Here is a 25,782-nt window from a genome sequence, read left to right as displayed (position 1 = left end):
ATTTCAGGTATTATCGCCACTGTCTTTTGGTTTTGCATATCTAACCATTACATCATCTAAAGTTTAGAGTTTCTGCTCACAGTCTTATGATTGAAAAGGGCAGACATTTGGGGATCCAACACAAAGACAGGTTATGTCCAGTATGCCTGGATACCATTGAAGATGAGAAACACTTTATATTTGTTTGTCCTCTTTATGAAGAACTCAGAGAAAAGTATATTCCCCGCCACAATGTATATAGACAAGCCATTATCTGATTATAAAGTTTTGAGGTTTATGAACAATCAAAATCCTACTGTTATAAGAAACTGTGCAAGATATTTATTTTATGCTTTTGAAAAAAGAACACTATTTTTACAAGACGTTGAATAAGAGCAAAAACTGTTTTCAATTGTTAATTTTCGTATTATATTCTTTGAATCTTTCATATTATGTTTTGTATTATATATTACTTGTAACTTTGACATTATCTTGATTTCTCTTTTTTCGAGACTGTACAGTGGGCCAGTGGCCAAAGTACTCATTGAATAAACAAAACAACATTACATCATGATTATTGTAACTTCTGTGATATTGGAATCGTTGTATTTTACGAGAAATCTCATTAAGCTACCCGGACATGATCAGAAAATTCGTCGAAAACTAATGAGAATACATTCTACAATAAACAGGAAAAGTACAGATTATATCTCTGTTCGTATTTTTCATCTCCGTGCCGCAGGTGATAATCACCGTAGCAACGCTTTTACACGACTAACCCTGCATTCCCGGCTAGGCTTACTCTCACTGCACAATCAATATTTGAATAGTCACACCTTCTTTTCTATAAGATTTTCTTTGGATTTGATAAACCTCCAAGACGCAGTCACGTCATAAATCATTTTACATACGCGTGTACTTTCCTTCTTGATCAACTTTATATAACAATTTATGAATTTACGGCTTAACGCGACGATTCTTCACAACTTGACGCCATTGTTGTCACACTGCATCACAGTCGAGTAAGACGGAGGGTTGTTACACGAGGTGCTATTGCTCATTACGGTTACCGTTGTCATAGGAACCAAACAGCCAGAGGAGTCTCTTCGTCGGAAAACTATGGGTATTTCCGGTGTGGTTACAATACGTAAACGCTGTAAAAGACAAAGACAACACCGTAACTTGCTTTAATATTTTCCTCGTAATTATAATTATGATAGAAGACTTTGTCCGACTAAAATACACTACACACGAAATCAAAGTAACAGGTCCTGCGCAGACCCTATACCATTTATGTGGCAGCGAGGATCGACGGCACGTGGTAGTAACAGAAATGTCGCCATAGGCCTGTCAACAGGGATGTGACTACAATTCTGTTTACACTAGTGTGGGTACCTTGCTGATACATTGAAGTGTATGTACAGGCATGTCTCTTTTATGACAGTGCCTCATGTGTACTGGGATGTGTATACAGGCCTGCCACAGGTCTGTTTTGTTGTACTGTCATATGTTTTGTACATGTACTTTTAAAACACTGGTATAACCCGGCCCGTTTGTGAGATATTCTAAAAACAAAATACAGATCTGAACTCATATTTGTACCAAAAGACCTGTTAAACGTCCGTAAATACAGTCCTGAAATCTTACCAAATATTCCGACACTGTAACAGAACTTGTACGCACAGCTTTGGATATACATCTGTGTGTACATCCATGTCTCAGTCATGTGATCACAGCAATGTATAGGAGTCAGCAATTACACACCTGTATACATGGCTGTGTCAACAGACCTCAGTGTTACATGTCTGTGAATACAACTATGACAGGCATGTCCTGTAAGCTGCCCATGGATTTCTAGCTGTTGCGCGAGAAACTGCTGATGAAACATACACATTTCCACACACAAAAAAAGTTGCAAAGAAACACCTTTTTTATAAGACAACATGCGATAAATTGAGTGAGAGAAGACAGACGTACACTAGACAGACAGACATACAGAAAGACAGACAGACAGACAGACAGACAGACAGACAGACAGACAGACAGACAGAATGGCAGAGAACAATAACAACGCCGATAGAGAGGATTCGGGGGGGGGGAGAAAGACAAACTCAAACAAAACTCCCAAGTATACATATACTACACCGAGCTATTCCCATTTTAAATCATTAATTAAAATTTACAATAATATTATCTAAAATTCACACAAATTTAAAATTTAATACAATTTTATTAGCTCCGCTGTCAGCGAAAGCTGAAAGCGTAGCTTTAGGTATAGGTGGGTATTGAGGTATAGAGAGTAGAGTGAATCATAGGTGTCCGTCAAACTTTTATATTTTTACTATCTACTCCATAAGTGACAGTCGGAATTCTTCGATATTTGGTGTGCATGTTCCCTGGGGGGAGGCTATTCAGATTTGTTCATGCCAAGTTGATCTGTGCCATTTTCAATTTTTTATGATTTTTTTTCATAAAATGTCATTTTCATCAACTCCTTGAAAACCTCTTATTAGATTGCTTTGATATCTGGCGTGTTGATGCGCAGGGGGTAGCTTACTCAGATTTGTTAATTTCAAGTCAGCACATCCTCATTTTTATTTTTTATGATTTTTTTTTTGTAATTTGAAAAAAAAATGAATATGTTAATGAGCATAATGACCGACGCCATATTGGAAATCAGTCGACGAGACTTTAAGTAAACTGCCACTTTTCAAAAGACACTATTGACGTCAAACAAGCAATGTAATATGTGCTATAGTCATAATTCTACGCATTGGGCGCCCAAATGACAAACGTTTGTTCGAAACAGGGTTGTAAAATCCAATTCTGCACCCTTCTACATTATCAGCCAATCCGCAACATCCTCATTTGCATACTCTATCCTGATTCGACCAGAAGCTGAAGGTGACTTCATTCGACCGAGCGATTTTCCACAGCAAGTATCTTGAGTATCAACACAGGACGTTCTTAGTACTCACTAAAATCACACTTCAGACCCACTATAAAAGTGTGATGTTTTCAGATAACATGTAACTTGTGGTTAATTCTATATTGTCGTGCAATTTGGAATGACAGTGAACCAGAATTCAGACAACTTGCGTAAGGAAGGGCATGCCAGGCATGCGGTTGAAGTTTAAATATGGCCGACAGTTCACATGTAAAGTTAAACGACATGAACGTGTCTTGCCTTTCCAAAATGCAAATATTTGGCAAGTAAAAATAATTAAAATAATTACAACTTTAATTTGGCTTCAGACTTTGCATTATGTTTTGCGTATCTTTCCCCGTTTTACATGTAAATCCGAAAAGGTTCTCTCTCATCATATCATCAGTGTCAGTGATCATACCGCGCGGGGTAGTCCTCGGGTGCACGAGTCTGTATTACTGACTTGACTCTAAACACCGGAGGGGGAGGGACAATTGTCAGAATCGAGTCCCGAATTCCTCCGTATGCAAGCAGGACTACGTGCGGGGCTGCTTTGAGTACGAGCGAAGTGAGGCATGTTGAGGTATTTTGTTGAGAATTATAAATATTGCGAAATGTCAAGTACAAGGTTTAAATACAATGGAATGATGAAAAAAATGGCAGAGTCTGCTGACAGGCGCCGGTCACAAAAAACACTGTGAATTAAAATATCAGACGATGTACATGTATGTATTAATCGCCGACAATCCACCCGTATGCACGAGGGACTAACCCGGAAGCAAGTCGTTGTCAGCCATACGTTACAGTGGTAACATCGTCCGAGAAATCGCTGCGTTCAGAGTGTCACTGTCATTATTCACAGAATTGTTGTTTTCGAGTGAAAACCCGTCTTGAATTGTATAACTCTAACAAATGAAGACATGTCAAGTTATATTTTGAAAGTTGTATCGCTAGTTTGAGACGATTTTCTCACGTACTATAGTACTATCGAGGCTTACTTGGAAGTAGTAGGACCTTCCAGTTCATCGGGAAGTTTAGCCAGTCCGATAATTCTTTCTGGTTTAGTTTACAACACTTTTGATCACGCAGATTTTGTTGTTGTGATGAAAAGAAATTAAAAAAAGATCATTTCAACCATTTCGTTGTGTTTTCTTTGTGAAAGGTAACCGAACATGAACGAGTGTTACCACTGTAACGTATGGCTGAGAATGACTCTCTTCCGGGTAGTTGAGATTGTCGCCGTACGGAAACTAAGATGGCGATTAATACATTTCTTCCCTATATATATCTACCACAACTAGAACAAGTTGAATGTTGTTGACTTTGTAAATTTGTTAGAAAATTGAAATTCAAATTGCCTCAAAATTATTTTAGATCCCTAGTTTATTTCATTCTTCATTAAAATTTTCCAGGGTTACAGCTGTAAGACACTGGAATTACTTATAGCCAACCTCAAAATCCTCTTTTTTTCTTTTTCTTGTGTGCATTTCCCAGTCATTTTTTTCTGAGATTTTGTGCAATTTTTCATAACAGTAGATTTTTGTTATAAAATGGTGACTATGGTATAAAAGTACAATACATTACCAACTTCTGTGTAAAATGTGTTTTATAGTGAGACATCATATGAAACCACTAACCACTTTATTGCATCGCTAAAACAAAACTGCATAGTGACTCGAAGAGCTGAAGACCTGAACCACTTCTACATGTCACCAAAATAAAAAATTAAATAAAAAAAAAACAGCGGAGCTATTCTGACCGATAGGTCGCTTGTTTTATTTTTAATTTAATTTAATATCTAAAATTTAAAATTGTATTTAAAATATCTAGAATGTTATTTGATACCAGCACATCATGGAGACATGAATGAGAGTGATGGCATGGTTTATGGTGCTTCAACTGCGCAAACGAAACGGCACCAAGATATTTTCAGGGTTGAATGTGAAATGAGACACGAGAGGGCGTAATGTTCTTGATGTATGTACTTGTATAAATCGGAAAGTAAAATTTGCATGAACGTCCCTTAAAATAAATACTTGGCGATTGGGGTATCATTTCATCTACTTTAGAGAGTACTGCAAAAAGTGTACATGATCAAATACAAAACTTTCGCAAGTGGTAATGGTGGTAAGTTAAATAATGCATCACGTGGTTCATTTACGCTTACATACAAAATGGCGAATACATTACCAGCATGGTATTACCGGGTTCTGTTTCCACCATGTCAAGGGTCTTAATTATTTTAATAGAATACTACACCTCCCTTAAATCGAAATTGAATATCTAAATTATTAAGATGACGAAGACCAACCTCCATTAAAGTTCCTGGTGTGATTGCTATTTTATATACAGCATAGGCTGGAATCCAAACCATCGAGGCCAGTGCTAATAACCAACCAAGTATTTCACCCCATGTAGGATACAAGTAGTCTTCGCCGTATGTGATTCGTTTATACTTAACGAAGCTGAATAAGAAGACGGCCTGTCATTGGGTTAAACGAAAAGAGAGAATACGTCATTTGTTCATTCCGACCAATCCAAAAGTCATTTTTATGAGTATTCGTCACCAATGTTTTAATTTTCACCAGAAATATGGATTTATTGCGTGTCTTGGACAATTGAGAAATACACGTGTGTGTGTAGAATAATTCGGTAGTCATATCGACTCAGATGTATATACGTATAATGTGTAAAGGCACCGTGGGTTCAACAAAGCATGCAGTATCAAAAAGCAAAGGATTACCAAATTTGGCAATTTCATATCGGTGCATTGAACCACAGACAAGTGTTACGTGTCTATGATTGAAGGCTTAAGCCAACATCTCCATTTTAAAATCTTTGTCTTTTTCAATGCACTGGTAACTTTACATATTTATTAGAAGAAGAAAACTTGTTCCTGTATTACAACTTGTTTGAATAGTTACGGACCATTTCGCTTCAATTAACTCTCTTTTTCTAACCTAAGTCTTTAAAGCAACAGAAACAGTTATAGTTACCATGACGATAGCAGGCGTTGCTATGGTCCAACACAGCATCCACCAACGATTTGGCCGAAAACCAATCATGTCTTCGATAGCGTCGTACAAACGATTGACTCCAAACACCCAAGAGATCGCAATTGTTTGAAAAAATACTAAAAACATTAAACTGATTCCACTGGCAGAGTAATAGTCCATCAACTGAAAGATATACATCCCACCCTAACAAGATAAAAAGAAGTAAGAATGAGTGATAATGTGGCAACTTTACCATCTATTTCACTGGCAGAAGTACTACTAAACCATAAACCCTCCACCAATCCTGTTGGTGGAGGGTCTATAACTAATATCTGTGTAAAATCCTTTAATTTCCGAGTCTCAACTAAATGGTTACGAACAAGAGCGCCGCCAACGACGAATCGAATCTTCCAATCTTTCAGAAAGCACTATACTACCAAATATTTGAAGCAAACTTTGAAACCGTTTTTGCCGATGTCTCCTTTTAAACAACTTAGAGTGACATTTTAATGAACATCCATGCAAGATAACTGCCCACTATTTCCAAGGAAAAACTTACCCTGAAAATACACCCCCCCCCCCCCTCCACCCCGCTTTTGTCTGCAATAATTACTGATAAGTACATGCACGTTATACGCAATCAATTCCATCGTCGTAAACCACGGCCTATTTTACGGCACCGTCCAAGACGCATAGCTAAAGGGTTCTCAGTGTCGCAGAATAAATAACAGCTCTGGTTTGCGAGAATGAATCAATTCGGAATACTGCGAGACACATGTTAAAATAAAAATTGATACGTTGTGTGTGTTTGTTTGATAGTAGCCGTCACGTTTAGTGGTGACTGTTTAATTGATGTTAAGCGGGAAAACATGACGTTTTTCATTCGTAATGTACTTTTTAAATAAAGACAAGCACCATTAATCCATTAAGTTCTCTACACGTCGTCTAATGTATCCCCCTCATATGGCTTAAAATGACGCTATCATCGACACAAACATGATGTCGCAGTAAGTTATACAAATGGCATTTGATGATCGCGAGTAATCCCCCACCTACTCTAAAAAGAACTGTTACACAAGCATTGATCCGTGTAAAACTCATCCACCACAAATGATACACGTTAATCTGAGGAGATGTTATATAGTTCACTCACCTCTGTAATACACGTCAGTCCAAGGAGATACGAGATCAAAGCACAGCACGCTATAAACAGAGCACGATGCTTTCGAAGAGTTTTAGGATATTCATCAACCAAGGCTGTGATAAACCCTTCCATTGTGCAAAACTGCAGGGAAAATAAGTAAAACGAAAAAAAGAAAGACACTGAATATATATTTCCTCATCAAGACTTCCGGCGTATTATATTTATTTGAACATTTTGAAAACTTTCAAAATCGAATATGTACGGTGAGTGTATTAAATTAGCGAGGATTATGTAATCCTCGGTTGATGGACGGAGGTGAGGGTTCACTGCAATCAAGCGATCGATCGTGCCTCTTAGTTCTCGCATCAACACGAGGGCTACAAGGCACGACCATCTAACGATGTATCTCAACAGCGCAGTGACCAGGCTAGTGATAAGATTGTAAGAAAATATTGCCAATTGCCAACCGTGTTATTAAGAAAACATCGCCCTTATGATGGCCAGATATCGTTATAATGTTTAACAACCAATGAAAACTGTGTTTAATTAACTTCCTCATAAATACACATCTCGGAAATAAAAGCGTGTAAGTACCAGAAACTTCCAGACCTGCATGAGATGATCATAAATGAATGGATTTAGAAACGATAGTACAACCACTTGCACTTCGAACAACTGTGTTTACAGTAAAATGGTCACAAAATTCTTCCATTCCAGGATCGCCACTCGCTGAGTATATGTACTACGTAGCGTACATGGATACAGCGATGGTATAGATCCGACTGTTTATTTTGTTGATGTAAAAAGTTTTCGAATACGTGTAATTTTGATACAAGAACGCGAACGGACAATAAAACGCCTGAACTGTACACGTAGTCAACAATGTTGTAATACTACTTCCAAAGAAGCAGCCCTGCAGCTCAAAGATAGAGATAAAACAGGGCTATATGATGGTATTAATATTGCAAAAACAAAAAACCACAGAGGTTTCACAATATGATGCGTAATTACGTATGCCACGTAGTAGAATGCTGACAAATTACCTTTGAACGACTTATCATTTGATCATGAGAACATTTATGCAGTGATTAGAGAAAATTTTCAAGATTACAATCCAAACGAAAGTCTCGGAATTCCAATGATTTTTCATCGCAATTTACAGAGATCCGGGCTATCAGAAAAAAATAATCCGAGGTAGAATGTGACTTGAAAGTTGAATCGAGCAGCTATATACGAAATGAGGTGGAAAAAACACAGATCCCTTTACCGTAACCTTTATCCAGGCAATTTTCGATTTAAAACTGCTCATAGTTTGTATTCTATCGAGATAATCTTATCTACCATGTTAATTTGAAGGAATAAAGATTAAATGTAAAGTCATGTGAGTGTGTAATTAAGCAACCCTGTGAATCTTATTTCAAAAAAACAATCCTCTAAATTAAAATTTGTGATTTTCGCAAAACATGTGGATTAAGATTGCCGTCGCCAGAACCATGACACGGGTTTATACAGACTCGATGCACGTTGTAAATTGAACGGAGATCTTTTAAGTTTAAAATTCAGTATGTTGTCAAGTCAACCTTTCCCCAACTGTTTTTGCCAAAAGCTATGCCATAATATAAAACGAGTAATATGGTTATACTTGATCTATTACATACCTTGTATACGTCGAACTTAAAAAAAATATATAACTTTATACTTAGGGGCTAGATCAATAGTTCAATGTAGGATAAAAAAAAATCTTATATGAGAATGAATGTTCATGGACTCTGGGTTCATAGGTAGTAATAAAAGTTTCTGCTCACAGAGTCAAAACAAAATTCCATGACGTCTCGTCAGCATCGTCAAGGTTGTACTACAATGGACTATTGTCTCTTCCGAGGCACGTGGCAATATCGTTATGGAAGTAGATCACCAACAAATGATTCATAGTGTAACAATAACAATTAATATAATGGTGTCTCATGCAGACAAAATAATAAATTTAGCAATGTTACTAGTCAGACCTTTGTCCAGCTAGCCAGCTGATGAAATGTAGCAATGACAATGTTAACTTATTACAGCGGATTTGAAAATACCGCTCAGCGGCTCCGTTTGATATAATCACACAGAAACTACTAAGAATTACACATGCTACACTGTTACATAGCGAGACTGATTGAATGTAGTTTTTGCAATATTTTGTCTAAATGAAATAAAATGATGTACCACCATGCAGACATCAAATGCAAACATCAAAGCATTGGCGTCCACGTGTCTTCGTCTAGTTCCGGTATGTTGATTTCAATGATTTATTTCCTTTAAATTAGACAAAATATTGCAATAAATTGTGATCTTTTAAAGCGTAGCATGTACAGTTTCTTATTAATTTCTACTTGGTTGTATCAAACAGAGCTGTTGAATGGTATTTTGAAATCAGCTGTAAAAAAAAATAATATTTATTGACACACTGTCAGACGGATGCTCCGAAGATTTTTGTTGAGCCAGATGAACGATTTGGCAATTTTTATAAAATGTGACAAAATTTGTAACATTAATTTCTGTCGAGCTACAGACAACAGATTTTAGGAAAGTTGGTCCGAATTTTGTCAAGCTAGACGAGTTAAAATGATTTTTCATTGTAACACACCTGACTATCTAGTCCCAGCATCAGTAACATTGAAAAGAAGAGTATCGACCAGAATGGAGAAATAGGTAATTGAACAACAGCTGATGGATATGCCATGAAAGCTAATCCAGGTCCTGGAACAGAAATAATGAGAGAGTGATAAATTAGTTTATCATATACCCAGTATCGATTCCAATGCAATTCAATGGAGAGCACATGCATGGAACCCGAGCAATATCATTTTCCGTTTCACGACCACCGGCACACTTTGCCCAAATATGGTAAGGGGCGCGCTCATTGATATCCGTTCGCTCAGTGATTTGGCTTTGTTAATTTCTTCACTATTTTGACGTTTATGCGTATGAAATAATATTTAAGTGTCAATTTATGTGATTATTTGATTCAAATGACGTTTATGTGCCACTACACGGGGTATATGATAAAACCTTTATGAGTTTTGCGGACCTCGGTAGTACTGCTTACGGGCCCTCCTAAAGTCGGACCCTTCCGCCGTACAACCTCGTTCCGCAAACCCCATATCCGGTCGTAACGATTATTACATCCATTGCAGATACTGCGTTCAGACGACTGTCAACGAAGTGTTCATAACTTTATCGTGTTTAGCACGCAGTAATGGTTAAGGCTGTAGTTATACACGTTTTCAACAAATAACACAAATTGGTGATAGCAAAACCCACAGTGATAAATTTAGATCCAATTGGAAAGGGGACTGCTTTTGTTCGATATACATTGGATGTAACAACTTTTATTTGTCTAATAATGTGTTACCTTCGTTCACTTATTGCCCCTCCACCATTAGACTGTGTACAGTCAAAGAGGTCTCGACAATATTGCCTTATTGGTAAGAAATACAATTTTATTAAGGTCTCTTTGATTGCAAATAGACTGCTCCAGCATCCACACAAGCGAAACTTTAATATCCATTCTTTCGATATCCGGATCCATGTGTGCGCGCATTGTGCTAGTACTTATACTTTCTTTGAATAATTGCCGGATTGATTTTGCGGATTTTTTTTTTTTTTTTTTTTTTTTTTTTTTGGGGGGGGGGGGGTTGCAATTCATTGATCTACTTCAAACCTTTATTTCTTGGCCTCTGCTTTTACGACGTGCGTGATGATACAAATGAATCGATATATTAAAAAATTAAAAATCCAGACTTACCTTGATCAACGACATCTTCGACATTTTTTCCCTGGTCTGCCGCCATGAAGCCGATAATACAGAAAATCACAAACCCAGCGAACAGACTGGTGGCGCTGTTCACACATCCAACGATAACAGCATCTCTGTTCAATACGTAAATATATACAAATATCGTCAATTCTCGGTCTGAACGTAGCCGAACTCCATCTGACACAGCATACTCAGGCCGTTCTGGAGAACGAGATTTTGAAGCCGTGTACCTAAAGTCTCTGTGCTATTTCGGACTTGGCCTGCAGGTAGTATGTTTCCATGCCACGGGAATTGATGGAATCGAACCATGACGAAATTCCGTCAGAGGAGTAGATGTACATGTTAATGAACATTTAATTTACCGTGACATACACAGACAGACAGACAGACAGACATACGTTATTAATTTATTATTTTTTACGAGTGTCAAATAATCTTCCACTAAATCAGTATCCCAAGAATTTGAACCATGACTAATCACAATTAATTAATTGATTCATTCATTAATTAAATAAGTCACTGCCATTTATTTGTCAGAAACTACATACGATGATGTACGTGGCTGAGCGTGTACGGAATATCTGCTAGTACGTGTGAATTGAAAATATAACTGTGATTAATATGTCAGCTGAGAATTAACGGACACAATCTTAAACTAAAACTACACTAGATGTAACTAGAGTATTGGTTTTTTTAATCACACATGTACAATATAGTCACTGAAAATTGTTAAAATATCAAGAATGTAAATACACACGACACGTGTGTAAAGCCTTTGGGGACGATCGCACACTGTGTGTCACAAAGCTCAATAAGCAAACTTCGTCCGTGGGGGGGGGGGGGAGGGAGGGGAGGTCTGTCGTCAATGAAATTGCTGAAATTCATTTTCGCACTTCTAACCAAATTTTCACGAAAAAACGTTCACTCCTTCAATGCTAACAGCTTTTGGTATTCACTACTGATATGTTGATAAGTTTATAAAAAATCACTAGTTCCAATGTAATAAAGATACAGTGCTGGGTTTCTGATAGTATTTTAGTGTGTTGACAATCACGTTTTCACATTACATCGATCATAGTGGTGTGACCACAGTTTTCATCATAGTTTGCATCATATTATAACGGTTTAATGTCGTACTTACGAACGTTCGTTTAAGGGGATGAGGGGAAGGGGGGGGGGGGGTTTGGGGGGTTGACCTAAACGAACTGCATGTATGTTCGTTTGTTTAGCTTGTGCGACATTGTACGATCGTCCCTTTAGAGGACTAGTTTATCAGTAATAATAAGGTGAAATCGAACCTGGGATAGAAACCCTGGCCTTTAAGCAGTAATCGAGGGATACTTTTTAAAAGATGCGAGATAATTAACACATCAACAAACAGAAATATAATGTCATCAACATTACAGCTTAAATGAAGTTGGCTTGGTGTTTCACTCATGTAATATGGCATGTAATACACACCCTTAGATAGACAACTTCCAATGCAAAAGAAACACTTTCATACAATGTAGGTGCCGCACACAGTGGGGATGTAGGTTGTTGAAATGTTGATTATCAGTTAGAAAACATTTGAACACGTGAACATTTGCAGCCATAAAAGTCATCAAGTCCGTGTGTTTGAAATTGGCAGTTTGCTTTAGAAGCCCCTTTTTCACTGCACTGTGAAAGAATAGCAATGCTTATCACTGTTCAGTGTGATTAGGCAAGGGACCCTGCTGTGTGTAATTCATATAGACCCTACATATGTGTAGGGTCTGTAGGGTTGTGTCTGTGCTATTGTTAGTCTAGAGTTAAAATATGTCTACCCGGCCACTGTGTTAAACACAATTATTTAATTAAATGTCCCATGATTGAAACACCAAGCATACACCAGTTTAGCTATCATCAACATCGAAACACAGACAAACCATTCGTGTATTCAACACAGGTTATTGCAGAAAAACTCATTTAAATGTGATTGCGTAAAATGGTTTCTAGATTGCATCGCTGTAAAACGAAGAATATGAAGAGTGAATACATGAATATGACGCGAGTACATTTACCTGTAGCAGTTGTTGTGGTAGTCATTATAACTGCCAAGAGCTACCAACGATCCAAGACCAAGTCCAAAAGAGAAGAATATCTGACTTCCTGCGTCAATCCATACCTAGCGAAAGAAAAGGGTTCATGAACACTTCATATGTTGCACCCCGTGAAATATGCGAGGTAAATCAGTACATGGAGAAAATAACAAAACACGTGTTTCTTTTAAGGAAAGCTTATTGTTACAGTAACAGAAAAAATAGTACCCATCGCCGGTTTAGGATAGGTGTGTAGGAGTTTAGAACCAGCAAACTGTAGACAACAAGTTAGTGTCACTTTTGAATGGAGGGGTAGTATTGTTGGTCACTCGAAAGAACAATGACAGTCAAGTGAAAACCTCAAATTTCCACTAATTTGGTTTTACAAATACAAATGATCGACATAATGCAAATGCCCAGTTTTTCACAACATACCTTAAACAGGAACGAATATATACTTAGTAAAACTATATCACTTCATGTGATTTTTGGCATTACGTCCACAATACTAATTCATAAACGTTCTATTGGCATTTCGTCCTTTGGATCGCTTATCCTAAGCTCGTGGAGTGTCATTGACCAAATAATATATAATATTGTTATGTATTTTTCTACTGCAAGTAATAAATACCCATGCAACAGGGTCACATGATATGTATTGTTGAATTCTTAACTATAAAAAACCTTTACTATACTTTTCTACTTCGAAATGTAAAATTAAAAAAAAAAAACTACATCAAGTCCATGTTTATAACTCAAAAAACTGCAACCCCCCCCCCTAAAATGTGTGTTTAACTGTGTTACAAACAAGGACTTGATATATGTTCTTTCACATTGTACTTCCAAGTAGACAAGTGTAGTAGATTTGTTTTACTAATTAAAACTGCCAGATAAATAACTAATTGTCATCCATATGGCCACTTCAACAATATATTGCTTCAATTGAGCTTATCTGAGTGAAAGTGAAATAAACCGTATATACCTGTGGTTGCAGTAGTCTATGCCATTGTGGTGTTATATAAAACAGAACTCCATTTAATGAACCTGGTAAAGTTGCTCCACGAATTAGAAGAACACATAACACAACGTATGGAAATGTTGCTGTGAAATATACCACCTGCAAGAGACGGTTTATGTAAGTATGAGGGTGCATTATTCATTATGCATAATTATAGGCCTGACATTGTTCGTGATCTGTACCCCTCCTTCTCATTTTAACCCTTCTACTTGTGTTTTTTTTCTACCTGTCATACTCACTCACTCACTAACTCACTCACTCACTCAGTCATTCCCCCTCCCTCCCTCACTCGCTCACTCGCTCGCTCGCTCGCTCACTCACTCACTCACTCACTCACTCACTCACTCACTCACTCACTCACTCACTCACTCACTCACTCTTATCCCTGTCCAGACACACTATCACTCACATACACAAATAATCTGGTGCATAACAAGCACAACGCACTGGTGTGGAAGCAAAAAAGAAATACAGGTCTATCATACCTTCCCAGTTTGTTTAACACCCCTCCAAATACAAAAGTAGGTCAGAAGCCAGGCAAGAAGTAAACACAGAGCTAGTTCCCACCGTACTACTCCTGCATTATGTATACCGTCACTGATTTGAAGAACGCCTCGTCTGTAGAGTAAAGGAACAAACAAGTAATGAGTATTGCAACCAAAGAACTCCCTGTCATTGGTTCAGACAGTAGCGATGAGTTAAGAAAGTGACATCGAAATATAGAAAACAAAAACAAATTAGTCGTTGTTAATTTACAATTATCACTTGTTTGGGTACGAAAACTATTTGTCCGTGTCATTTTGGCTTTACACGTTTCCTTGTAATCCGTCGTATGTTTCTTATCACATTTTCTGAAGTCAAATATGGTTACAGTAACACATTTTATAATTCAGACATGTATAACATTTCAGTAACTCTAATTGGATATTTTCAATGCTCATAAACTGAAATACAAATTTCAATATGAATATAAAAAATCACAGCTATTAATTCTCAATTGGTTCAACCAGATCGCAGCAAGTCGTCACTGTAATTGTAATAACATTCGAGCATAGACACTGCACGAATGTTTAAAGATATCAGTGAAGTGCATGTAGATCGCAATCTTTCAGTTGATCTTTGGTTTATTTTATACCCCTTGGTGCTCAGGGGTCTGAGTTGCTAAATATCATACACAGTGACCTCAATGGTTGGTATTGTTCGCCTTATATTAATCATAGATTTTGGAGTCCGGGGGGTCTGTGTTTAAAATGGACGTCGTCAAATGCTGTGTGCAGCCAAATCAAAATAATTAGTGATTTCACGAAAGAATATCTTATCAATCTATCAAGGGAAATATCAACGTCGACTTGTAACGATTAGTCTGATGCAAGCTTTGGTAAGTTAAGAATGTCGATGCGAGTAATTAACTCACGTCTGGATGAATATTAGTGGACGGGGGGGGGGGGGCGACAAAGAAATACATTATTTCAGCCGTATTGCTGAAACTTTGAGGAAAGAATTGTATTTTAAATGTGGCATGGTTTTTCAGTGCTACATAATTTAATGTATGCAAATATGTGTCATCTATGGTCTGTAGAAAGATAACAGAGACACAAGTCAAGTTATTGTCTTTGAACAGAAAATATGGATTATATAACCTGATCGTTTTATGTCACGGAAACCAATGTCTACGTCGCTAGTTCTGATGTGATAGAAATACGAGTCAACACGTTTCCAAACCACCGATTTATTTTTCCCAATTTTCCATTAATTATGCTTGAGTATGTGTAATTGTATAATTCCCCAATATCTTTCTTCAGGCGGAAAATACTCGTGACCTACTAACGGTTTGTTACTCGTCTACCGACTCGTAGTGATAAGGGCCCTTAGGTCACGTCTTTTTTCTTGGCTGAACGAATACAAATATTCGGGAATAATACATGACTATAATACTGTACATTTTTAATTCGAACGATTCTTTTAATATGCGCCAAATGCACGCTTAGTCTAGTGGTGGATTCTGTGTAATAGGTATGTATTGGATACAATCTCAAATCAAGCACAGACAATCGTTATGTCCTGAAAGGAATTCATAATGCGAATGTTACGTTGAGTCTACTAACGGGGTTTTATTGGTACTTGAACCATATAAATACCATCTTTCTTGGATAATGTTTTCAGCGATGAAGGATCTATCTGATTGAAGAATTGAAATTGTGCGTATTTGGCAAGAAAGGGATTACCTGTTAGCCTGGTAATGTAAACATTGAAATCCATGTCATTAATGCACACCGTTTTACACTAATCTACATTAAGAACATAAACTTGGAGATAATCTTAAATCTGGTATACAGTCTATATTACGGAAATACAACATGTCAGCCACAACATTTCTGTTTAGCAGGGCATTCATGAATACCAAGTTAAAATATGGACGGGCAGATGGGTCAAAAGTTAACATTGACACAGATCAATAAAATATCAGGGGAAAACGCTGCTGGTTCGGATAACTGAACAATTGCGACAATCAACGTGTTATGGTTCGCATACAGACTCAAGTTTTGTAATTTCACCGCAGATAAATGTAGTTGCTAAACTTGCGTGAGAAAAAAGTGTAGCAAATTCAACTCTACGAACCTTTTTGATAAAAGTCATAATTTGAGTACAACGTTTGTGTAAGTCTATTCATACAGCAGTGAGCGGGGTGATTGATCATCAACGAAGACTTTGTTGATTGAAGTGAAAATACCGAATCACACAACATCGTCAACATTACAAATCGCTGTAGTCAAAACTTGCCATATCAATGATTGAACCATGAACACTACCAGTTGAAAGCGATTTCGACGTTTATCTGTATATCTTCTGATATGTTTTTGTATGCGTTTTCTTTCTTTATTGTTAACAAAAATATGTGAAATGACTAGGAAAATCGTGTGTTCTCATAATTTAGATTATCGGATTATTATACTCTGTTATCGAAAAACCATTTTGTGATTGTCAAATTGACAACACATTAAAGTGGCAATATGGATGATGCTTGGGTATTTATTTACTTTTTAATTTATAAAACAATTTTAGCATAGCTTCCTACTTGAAAAATCAATGTGAAACAACATTGACTAAGTCTGTGTTTATAACTCAATAAATTGCAAAAGATTACTAAATGTTTGTTAGTGTACGTATAATAACACATTTTTACACACGTTTTATATATTTTTTGTTCATTAAGTTACAAACACAGACTTTGGCAATGTCGTGTCACACTAATCTTTCAAGTAGGAAGCTATAAGCTAAAATCGTTTTATAAAATCAGTACCAATCCTTATTCATATTGGCATTTTAATGTTTTAATTACACAGTACACTCATTGCAGGTTCTATCTTGAATAACTTAAAGGTACATGTCGAAATTATATAAATGTTTTAAGTTATACTAATTCTATCAGTTTTGAAGACCTAGTTTTAGAGAACATAATTATTCGAAAGTGCTTTTAGAAAATCTCACGTGCCACTACTAAAATTATTAACTAGGAATAATCCTCGTTAATTATTTAATTTTAATATGTGAAGCTTTTATTTTTCCTGTTCAAGTTTGGTAAATAAAACATTATTTAGAATCTGAAACGTAAAAAAATAGCTACCTTCAGCATTTTGACTGGTAATTTGTACTCGCCGGGAAATTTCATTTAACAAATAGACCTTAAGTTTATGAAACGGAAAGCTGTTAACATTTTGTAATAAACTCACTTCCAATATTCCTCTACCGGTGATACTTTCAACGATTCATTTATAAACACGTCACTTGTAGTAGCATTGGATAGGTTATATGAAGACGTTGCCATGGCAACCTGATAACTGCCATTGTTGGATGCTGTCCCGAATGTAAAGTTGCTGAAGACGCTAATCAGAGTGTCATTCGATGCAGTGTAGTTACTTGGATCTACTTGCGAAGGACGAAGCAACGTGACGTCACAGTATTCGGTGTTCCATGAATTTCCACACGATTCCCAGGGCAGTTTGTTTGTGAACGACGCAAATAAGTAGTACAGAGTCCATGCAATGATAACGATATAATAGATGTCCAACAAACCGGAAATGACGACAGCAGCATAGCCAACACCTGTCGACAAAAAAAAAGTATTTCAACGTTTATAGCCAATCTAATGTTCGAGCACTGATTTCCGGTTTTAATATCTCGTTTAACATGTAATGGTTACTGAAATGGACAACATTCAATTTAATTGAAAGTCGGAAATATAATAACGCCGTTTGCTGCTCATCATGGAACAAGAATGAGTCCAATCTTAGGGATCGTCTCATGTTATCGGAGAAGATGTGATTTTACAATTTTACGTTATCAAACTCACAAGAATATATTCGCAGGACTGACGTGTAGTCGCACATGAATACAAAAAAAACCACTGTGTGACATGTAAAACCATCATTGAACAACTGTCAAACTTTTATCTTGTTCGATGTTACTACTCAATATAGACAAATTTTAGTGACATTTTGGTCACCCGTGGCCTTGAGCCAAATATCTAGCATACGATGTTTGATAATTTTGGTTACTCGACCGTTATTTTCTGGTGGGTATAGTTTCGCGACTATTCCCATGTACGTGTGCGCCAGGTTTTTATTAAATTTTCTTTTATTCATAATAGTAGAAAAATACAGCTGGAACAGCCTGTATTTAATTAAATTAGGTTTATAATTAAATAAATCAACGTTTTTTAATTATGATAAGAACAAACCATGTTATTTAATTGGAATTCAACTCAGTTATTTAATTGGAATGACTCGACGTTCTGTGATTCATAAGGAAAAAAGGTAATTAAAGACAAATAAGAACAAATTGCAAATAGAAACACAAATTACAAGTAACCAATTACTAATTATCAGTAAACTTTGCATCATGGCTTAACATTACTTGCATCAGCCACCGAGCTCCTACCCGCTACCATGAAATGTGTCCTTCCTTGGTTTGTCTGTCAATCAGTTGAATATTCTGCCTTATTTGAAGAATTACATATTAATTGAATTTTTTGAAAGTCAGTCAAGTGCGAACATTAATTCCAATATAATAATAATACTAATAATGTGAATTTAATCATATCTATACCTACGCCCCTCACATACAATTACCAGCCCCATGATCGAATTTCACTTCCTCGTCAGCTTATGCGATAATGTGAGACATCCCTTAATTAGATACAGCGTTATGGGTTTACAATGGAAGTTCAATTCGGAAATAGAATATCCCGCTTTCGATTGCAGACGATCAATTCTTATGTGAGATGTTTTGATAAAAATATAATATTCATTGGGGATGTATTCTGGAAATTCGTTATCCTTGTGAATAGAACTCATTCAATAAATTCTGTGCAGATGATTTCTTTGTAGAATTAGCACACACAAACAAAATCAATATTTAATCAATAACTGTCGTTTTATATGTAACAAGAAGTTTTGATATTTCTTATTTTGTCTGAATCTTGAATTGCGTTATCTCCGATGAATAATAACGAAATTCAATTTGCAACTGTAACGTTTAAAAGCGAAATTCAATTTGCAAATGTAAAGTTTAAAAGGGGCAAATTGAATGTCTATAACTTCTTCTTTTTTTTGGGGGGGGGGGTCCCTTGATGGTTGTTTTTGTTTTAGTTTTCTATGTATCTATTTAACAACTATTTATCTAGAGTCAAGCATCAGGCTTGCTCAGGCATTCGTATATGATAAAATTGTATTATGACATAAATTTTATTTCCATGTGATTGGAAATTTATTCTGCTAACGCATATTATGACATAAATTTTATTTCCATGTGATTGGAAATTTATTCTGCTAACGCATATTATGACATCAATTTTATTTCCATGTGATTGGAAATTTATTTTGTTAACGCAGTCTACAGACACCGCCACTTGGAAAATTTACATTATTTGCCATGAAAATACGTAAACTGTTTTTTTTTTTGGAAGAAAACCACTCTACGTAAGATGACTTATTTATTTATTTATTCTATGTTGAATATACTTGTGGTACCTTTTGTTTTTCTATTATTATTAATAATTTATTAGTCCTCAAAGGATACATAGTTTACAGCTCACAACTGTGTATAATAAATAAAAACAATGTATACAAAACCCCTGAAAAGGGTGAGTAAAAACATAGACAAGACACACAAATACAACTTAGCATCGATTGAACAATCTGACGGCTGATGGGACAAAACTCTTTCTGTATCGAACTTTTGAGCATTTAAGACAACGGTATCTTCGACCAGATGGGAGAATATCAAAATATGCATTAAGTGGATGTTTATCGTCAACAGCAATCACACGTGCTTTGCGCAGTACTGCACGGTCAGTAAGGTCGGAGAGAGCAAGAGTAGGCAGGCCCACAATTTTAGCTGCAGTGAAAGAAATTTTCACAAGTTTATTTCGATTGACGACAGAGAGCAGAGTGAAATAACAGATGTTACAATAAGTCAACAATGCTACGATAGAGCAACAGAAGCAATTTTGACCACTTCTGGCTGCCTGCATCTAGAGTACATCTAGAGATTTGTTTGGGGGTATAAGCTTCATTGTGTAACGTGGATTTGTATTATATTTACTGACTTACATGTAACTTTAACATGCCACTTTAAGTACGAGTATGTTTAACCCCTGAAAGATGTTGGTGGTGAAGAAGTAGCTAATAAATTCACGCCAACAAAAAATGATGATGCATTCATTTTGGAGCTGCGTTTGAGTTACTTTATATTCTAAATCAGAGCCCTTTGTATCATCGACTTATTTAAAGCTATACGATGACCTCCATGTTATTCGGATTTACGAAGCTCCCTTAAGTTTTACTGATGTATTGGAGAACGCTTGAATTTACAACAGCATGCACGTACCTTGCAATATTACAGGGATACAGTCTGAAACCGAAGTAAGGTATTTTGCAACGTCTTTGTACGAATTAACCGTCGCATCGAGTGTACACGGTTATCTTACATCTATAAAAACAAGTATTCTCTGGCTAGAAACGTCTATGATTTTACTATTTTGTGTTTTGCAACCTTCTTTACAAAATACGCAATCCACAATACACAATTTGAGTGGATACAGTGTGATACAGGTATGTGCACTTGTTAGCAAGCAGAGGTCATAGTGGTTTACCAATCTATTGGTACCCCCAAATGTTACGTCACGAAATCATTTCTAATGAAAGCTGTACCACTTGAGAATTGATTCAACAATTTTGTTGGTGGAAGGACCTAAGCACATGCACACGTAATGCTAATTTGTAACTATGTTAGCAATTATGTTAGCAATCAATTGCAACCCATTGCAATAAACCTTCCATACGAAGTAACTACCAAACATTACAAAGTTACAGTAAACACAAATAAAACTGATCTCGGGGTTCGAAACATTTACCTTTGAACACGGGACATATCTTCCAAATTCCAAGTCCACCGATATTCAGAAATTGGCCGAGGGACACTTCCATGAAAAACAGCGGCACCCCAGCAAAGGCCCAGAATGTTAGATAAGGAATTAAAAATGCACCTGAAAGTAAATAGAGATGCAGTTATCCTGATTACTGATACACAAATAACACAATGGAGTGTTCAAAATCAAAAGGAATTTTAAAATACACCGGAACTCCGACACAATATCTCTAAAAAGATAAAACTATATTATCAACACTAATACCAATAGAAATATATTTTAAAATGATTTTGAAAAATCGCACACAATCGCAGCTTTTCATTGGGTCACAATTACCTTTTTTTACATAAGCACGAATAATAATCATAAACATAAACACTAAAACTTATTCATAGGCCTTTTGTAAGCTCCTGTGTTTTCGCCCAAGAACATTGATACTGTAAACATGTTGAACATGATTTAACGTATATTCTAACATTTATCAGCTCTGAGAATCTGTCAATCAAAAAAGCACTTTTAAAACATCTATTCCGATGATTTTTGATGCATAATTTGTACAAATTACATATATTCCTAAATCTACCATACTAGTCCTTATGTATATCTCTATGCTGTGCATATTTATGTTTTAAAATACATTACACTATACAGACAGACTGACAGACAGACAGACAGACAGACAGACAGACAGACAGACAGGTAGGTAGGTAGGTAGGTAGATGTAAATGTGTCTGTTTATGTTGGTATGCATGTACACTACACAATGGTATGGAGGCTATTTATAACTGCGGTTGCTACTGGGTACACTATTATATAGGAAATATAATTATATGGTCAGCCGTATCAAATATCCCAATCTTGCTCTTGTGCAGTATTCAACTTAATCCGCGTAGCTTGGAGACTTATTGCCAAGGGAAGTAGCATAGCCCTGAACTTACAAAGTTAAGTGACATATTGATTTCATATAGGTACATACTGAAAAACCACTGTACGGTTGATAGCCAACCTGTCATGTCATTCTAAAAATAAAATATGTAAAATACAAATCTGTATATATACTGTTATCTATTAGGATTACATTTAACAGAATATCTGGTGAACTCTTAAGCAAAGTGCTTGTTATCAACAATGAAAATGGTTATTTTTTTTGCGTTTTGGATATTAGCATAGATATACGAGTACGTTGGCATTGACTGATAACGACGATAATCTAAATTGAATGACACGAAACAACACTATAACATGAAAGTAACAATGTCATCGTATATTGATTACTCTCAACAGAGTGGTTTTATTGCACAAGGAATGAATAAAATGAACCGTGGTTACCAGTTGCACGAACTGAACCTTCTTTTATTTCAATTTGTTCATTTTTTTTGCTCTGAAACTTAATCTGCATTTTGATTTGGTTGGATTGCTCTTGTCAGGCAATATGATGACTTGTTCATAAGTAACGAGAACGCAATAAGCCCGATGACTGACTGGGACCACTTGACAGGAGAAAAACGGCAGATTGCAGATGAAAACACACTCAAGCGGAAGTTCAATCAGGTTCCATGGGTAGTGCGAGACACACAGACGCTCAAATATGTGGTCCAACAATATCAAATGATTTAATCTCAAGGGTATGAAGTTTCAGAAAATATATAAGCTGAAATGACAAGCTCTGTTTGAGACGCACTCTTTTTTGATATGGTTCATACACTTGAGTATTTTTTTTTATAGAGAAACACAATGAAATGTAATCGAGCTGAAAAAAGGGAATGGACGCACATGTAATATTGCAGACAGACATCATGGTTGATACGAACCTCCTATCAAAATATTTCTGCAGTTTGTTGAATCAAAAACCAACACTTAAAAACTATGTGTTGAGTTTCGTTATATTTTGTGATAGAAGGTTTTTGACTGTAGCACATTTCTTCTCAAACCACTCAATAGCCAGCATTAAACTTTGCTCTTTTCGCAGTTCGATTTAATTTTCACAATACACACAACTTGACGTGGAAATAATTATGAAAATCATCATGTTATGAAATCAATTCACACGTTTTGCAAATTCGATGAAGTGTTAGGAAATGCGCAGTTTGGCTATACCCAATTCTACGTTACTTTGGTTCAAACTTGAAATAAAAACACGCAAGCAAATCAAGATGAGAAAACTAGCGCTCAGATGTATATAATATGTATGCAAATCAATAGTTAATTTATGCAAAGTGCACAATCAAAGGGAAAGCCTCCCGAATTCAGAGATGCTCAATGATTCAAAGAGCGGAAAAGTTCAAAATGATTTCAAATGCGACGTAGAATGCCACCAATTCAATACCCATCGGGTGAATATAAATATTTGCTCTTGAGAACAGTACATGTAAGTCACCGTACAGAGTATCAATGACGTCTCAGAAATTATGTTAGCAATCAACCCATTGCAGTACATATTTCATTTATACTGTACAGTCATACGTTTGAAAATAATATACTGCTAGCAGATAGCAAATCACAATACGGATAAAAGTGAACTGAGAGTACAAATATATAATCTTTGAATTGTAACAATATTGATTTTACTTGAGTGCTTATGAAATCTTCGATTTCCCCTGTGTCCTATCTATTGCCACCTCCAGGCTCTATTTAGAAGTAACGTTTACCAATTTGCTTCGCGTCCACATATCTCTTCATTTTTTTGTAATTCATTCGTCATTATAACTAGCAAAGCAGTGGCCATTTTAATGACATTATATACACGTATTTGTACATCGAGAGTTGATCTAATAAATGGGTGCATGTATGGATGATAGACAGTGTTAACCCCCGGGGCAAAAAAAAGAACTGTACTTCGACAACTAGGGGACATCAGTTTGGATACACATCTGCTACGTGAGTCCTTTGTGTTCATCTCAATGGATAACTAGAACTACATACATCAAGGGTCTCCGGAGTATTGATCCATTCCAAGTTACGGTTCGTCATGCTGATCAGGAGCAGCATAATGGGATGTATTGAAGCAAACGTAGATTATCACCGGTGGGAATGCAACGCTACTTTGCACGAAATTTTTCTTCGATTATTCAACCATCTGTACTTTTTGTTTCACTGGAGGTAAAAGCTGTTTATTTAGTCAAAACTGGGTCGTCAAACAATATATTTTGTTTCAAATTTGAGCAGAATTGAAATGCTTGGTTTCGTTAGAATCGTTACAATCTTGTTTTGGTGGGGTTTTTTTTCAAAGGGAACCAGAAATGACTCGTTTTTTGAAGAAAAAATGATACGATTAAAACCATGGTATTAAGACTGTGAGCGTTACACGAATATGCATGCAATCTTGGCTCCAATATTGATGTTAAGTCACAAATATATCAAGTACGCAGTAAATTGCTAAATTAGCAACGCAAAAAAAAATGGGGGTTTTCTTTAAAGGGGTGCGCGCAAGCTGTACACATTTCCAGGCGTAATTTAATTCTGTAACACATTTAAAGGTACTCGCATTAATCTTCTCACTAAAGCATGCTTAATCATCACTAACGCTTACTATTATTAGACTTAAATCTGGTGACGTAACTTGTATACGATCTGATGACGTAATTTATTATACGTAATATAAAACTATTGAGGACATCTCTACTATGCAATCAACTATATTCTAAAGATTTCAGAAGACAATTGTGATGTATTAGAAGCAATGCGTCGACATTAACATTACACTAGAATAATTTAACAAGCTCTTGTGATAGTAGTTTCACCTGCTTAAAAATGTAAACAACAACAAAAACAAAAACAACAACAACAACAACAACAAAAACAAACAAATAAAGTCAGTTTGTGTCACTTTAACACAAGGCTTACATACTGCGATATTAACATTATGTTGTTAAAGAGTGAATACAACAATCAGTGAATGTATCGAAGAGTCTTTCAGTCTAACCGAGTGTGTTGATGGAATCCTCTTAACTCACCCCCTTCTTTGGTCGCAGATTTATCAAACATACAGAAAAGATAACGAAACAAAAACATGTATGTATAAAGAAAGGAAGATGTATAAGATGTTTGTGCTTTCATTTTCTGTTTATAAGTCTCATAAAAATGATGTGTTGTGTTGATACCTGTGTTTCGTTGGGATGTGATGTTATACACCCAATACATAAAAATACCATGAAAACAATTAGCTATCATAAGATGAATTATCAGACAGATGTGATCACCACTGTAATGAAATCATTCATCGGCTGGTATTAGAATATACTATTGCGGGATTCTATATGTTATATGAGATAACTAGTTGTTTCATAACGATTTCACTGTTTGAATGACATTTCTGACAGCTGTCTCGCTAAAAGATGTAACAATATCTATATATCTTTTCTATTGACTTTCAATCGTTAGCATGCCTGTCTGTTTTTCTGATTGTATCATCTATGATCAATAACTTGA

General features: G+C 36.1%; 1 protein-coding gene across 1 annotated transcript in view; it reads right to left on the bottom strand.

The window, feature by feature from the left end:
- Positions 1-959: 959 nt before the first annotated feature.
- Positions 960-25,782, bottom strand: part of LOC144435314 (sodium- and chloride-dependent GABA transporter 1-like) — a 39,424-nt gene continuing 14,601 nt past the window's right edge. The window contains exons 2-13 of the mRNA XM_078123910.1: positions 21,340-21,471; positions 17,873-18,029; positions 17,657-17,710; positions 14,411-14,543; positions 13,890-14,024; positions 12,890-12,993; positions 10,836-10,960; positions 9,675-9,787; positions 7,055-7,186; positions 5,902-6,105; positions 5,217-5,387; positions 960-1,133 (exon numbers count right to left, since the gene is read on the bottom strand). Coding sequence (XP_077980036.1) covers positions 960-1,133; positions 5,217-5,387; positions 5,902-6,105; positions 7,055-7,186; positions 9,675-9,787; positions 10,836-10,960; positions 12,890-12,993; positions 13,890-14,024; positions 14,411-14,543; positions 17,657-17,710; positions 17,873-18,029; positions 21,340-21,471 — 1,634 coding nt within the window. The remainder of the gene's footprint in view (positions 1,134-5,216; positions 5,388-5,901; positions 6,106-7,054; positions 7,187-9,674; positions 9,788-10,835; positions 10,961-12,889; positions 12,994-13,889; positions 14,025-14,410; positions 14,544-17,656; positions 17,711-17,872; positions 18,030-21,339; positions 21,472-25,782) is intronic.

This window comes from Glandiceps talaboti, chromosome 1, assembly GCF_964340395.1.
Source record: "Glandiceps talaboti chromosome 1, keGlaTala1.1, whole genome shotgun sequence".
In the NCBI taxonomy this organism is placed as follows: domain Eukaryota; kingdom Metazoa; phylum Hemichordata; class Enteropneusta; family Spengelidae; genus Glandiceps; species Glandiceps talaboti.
This window is presented reverse-complemented; position numbering and strand designations above follow the sequence as displayed.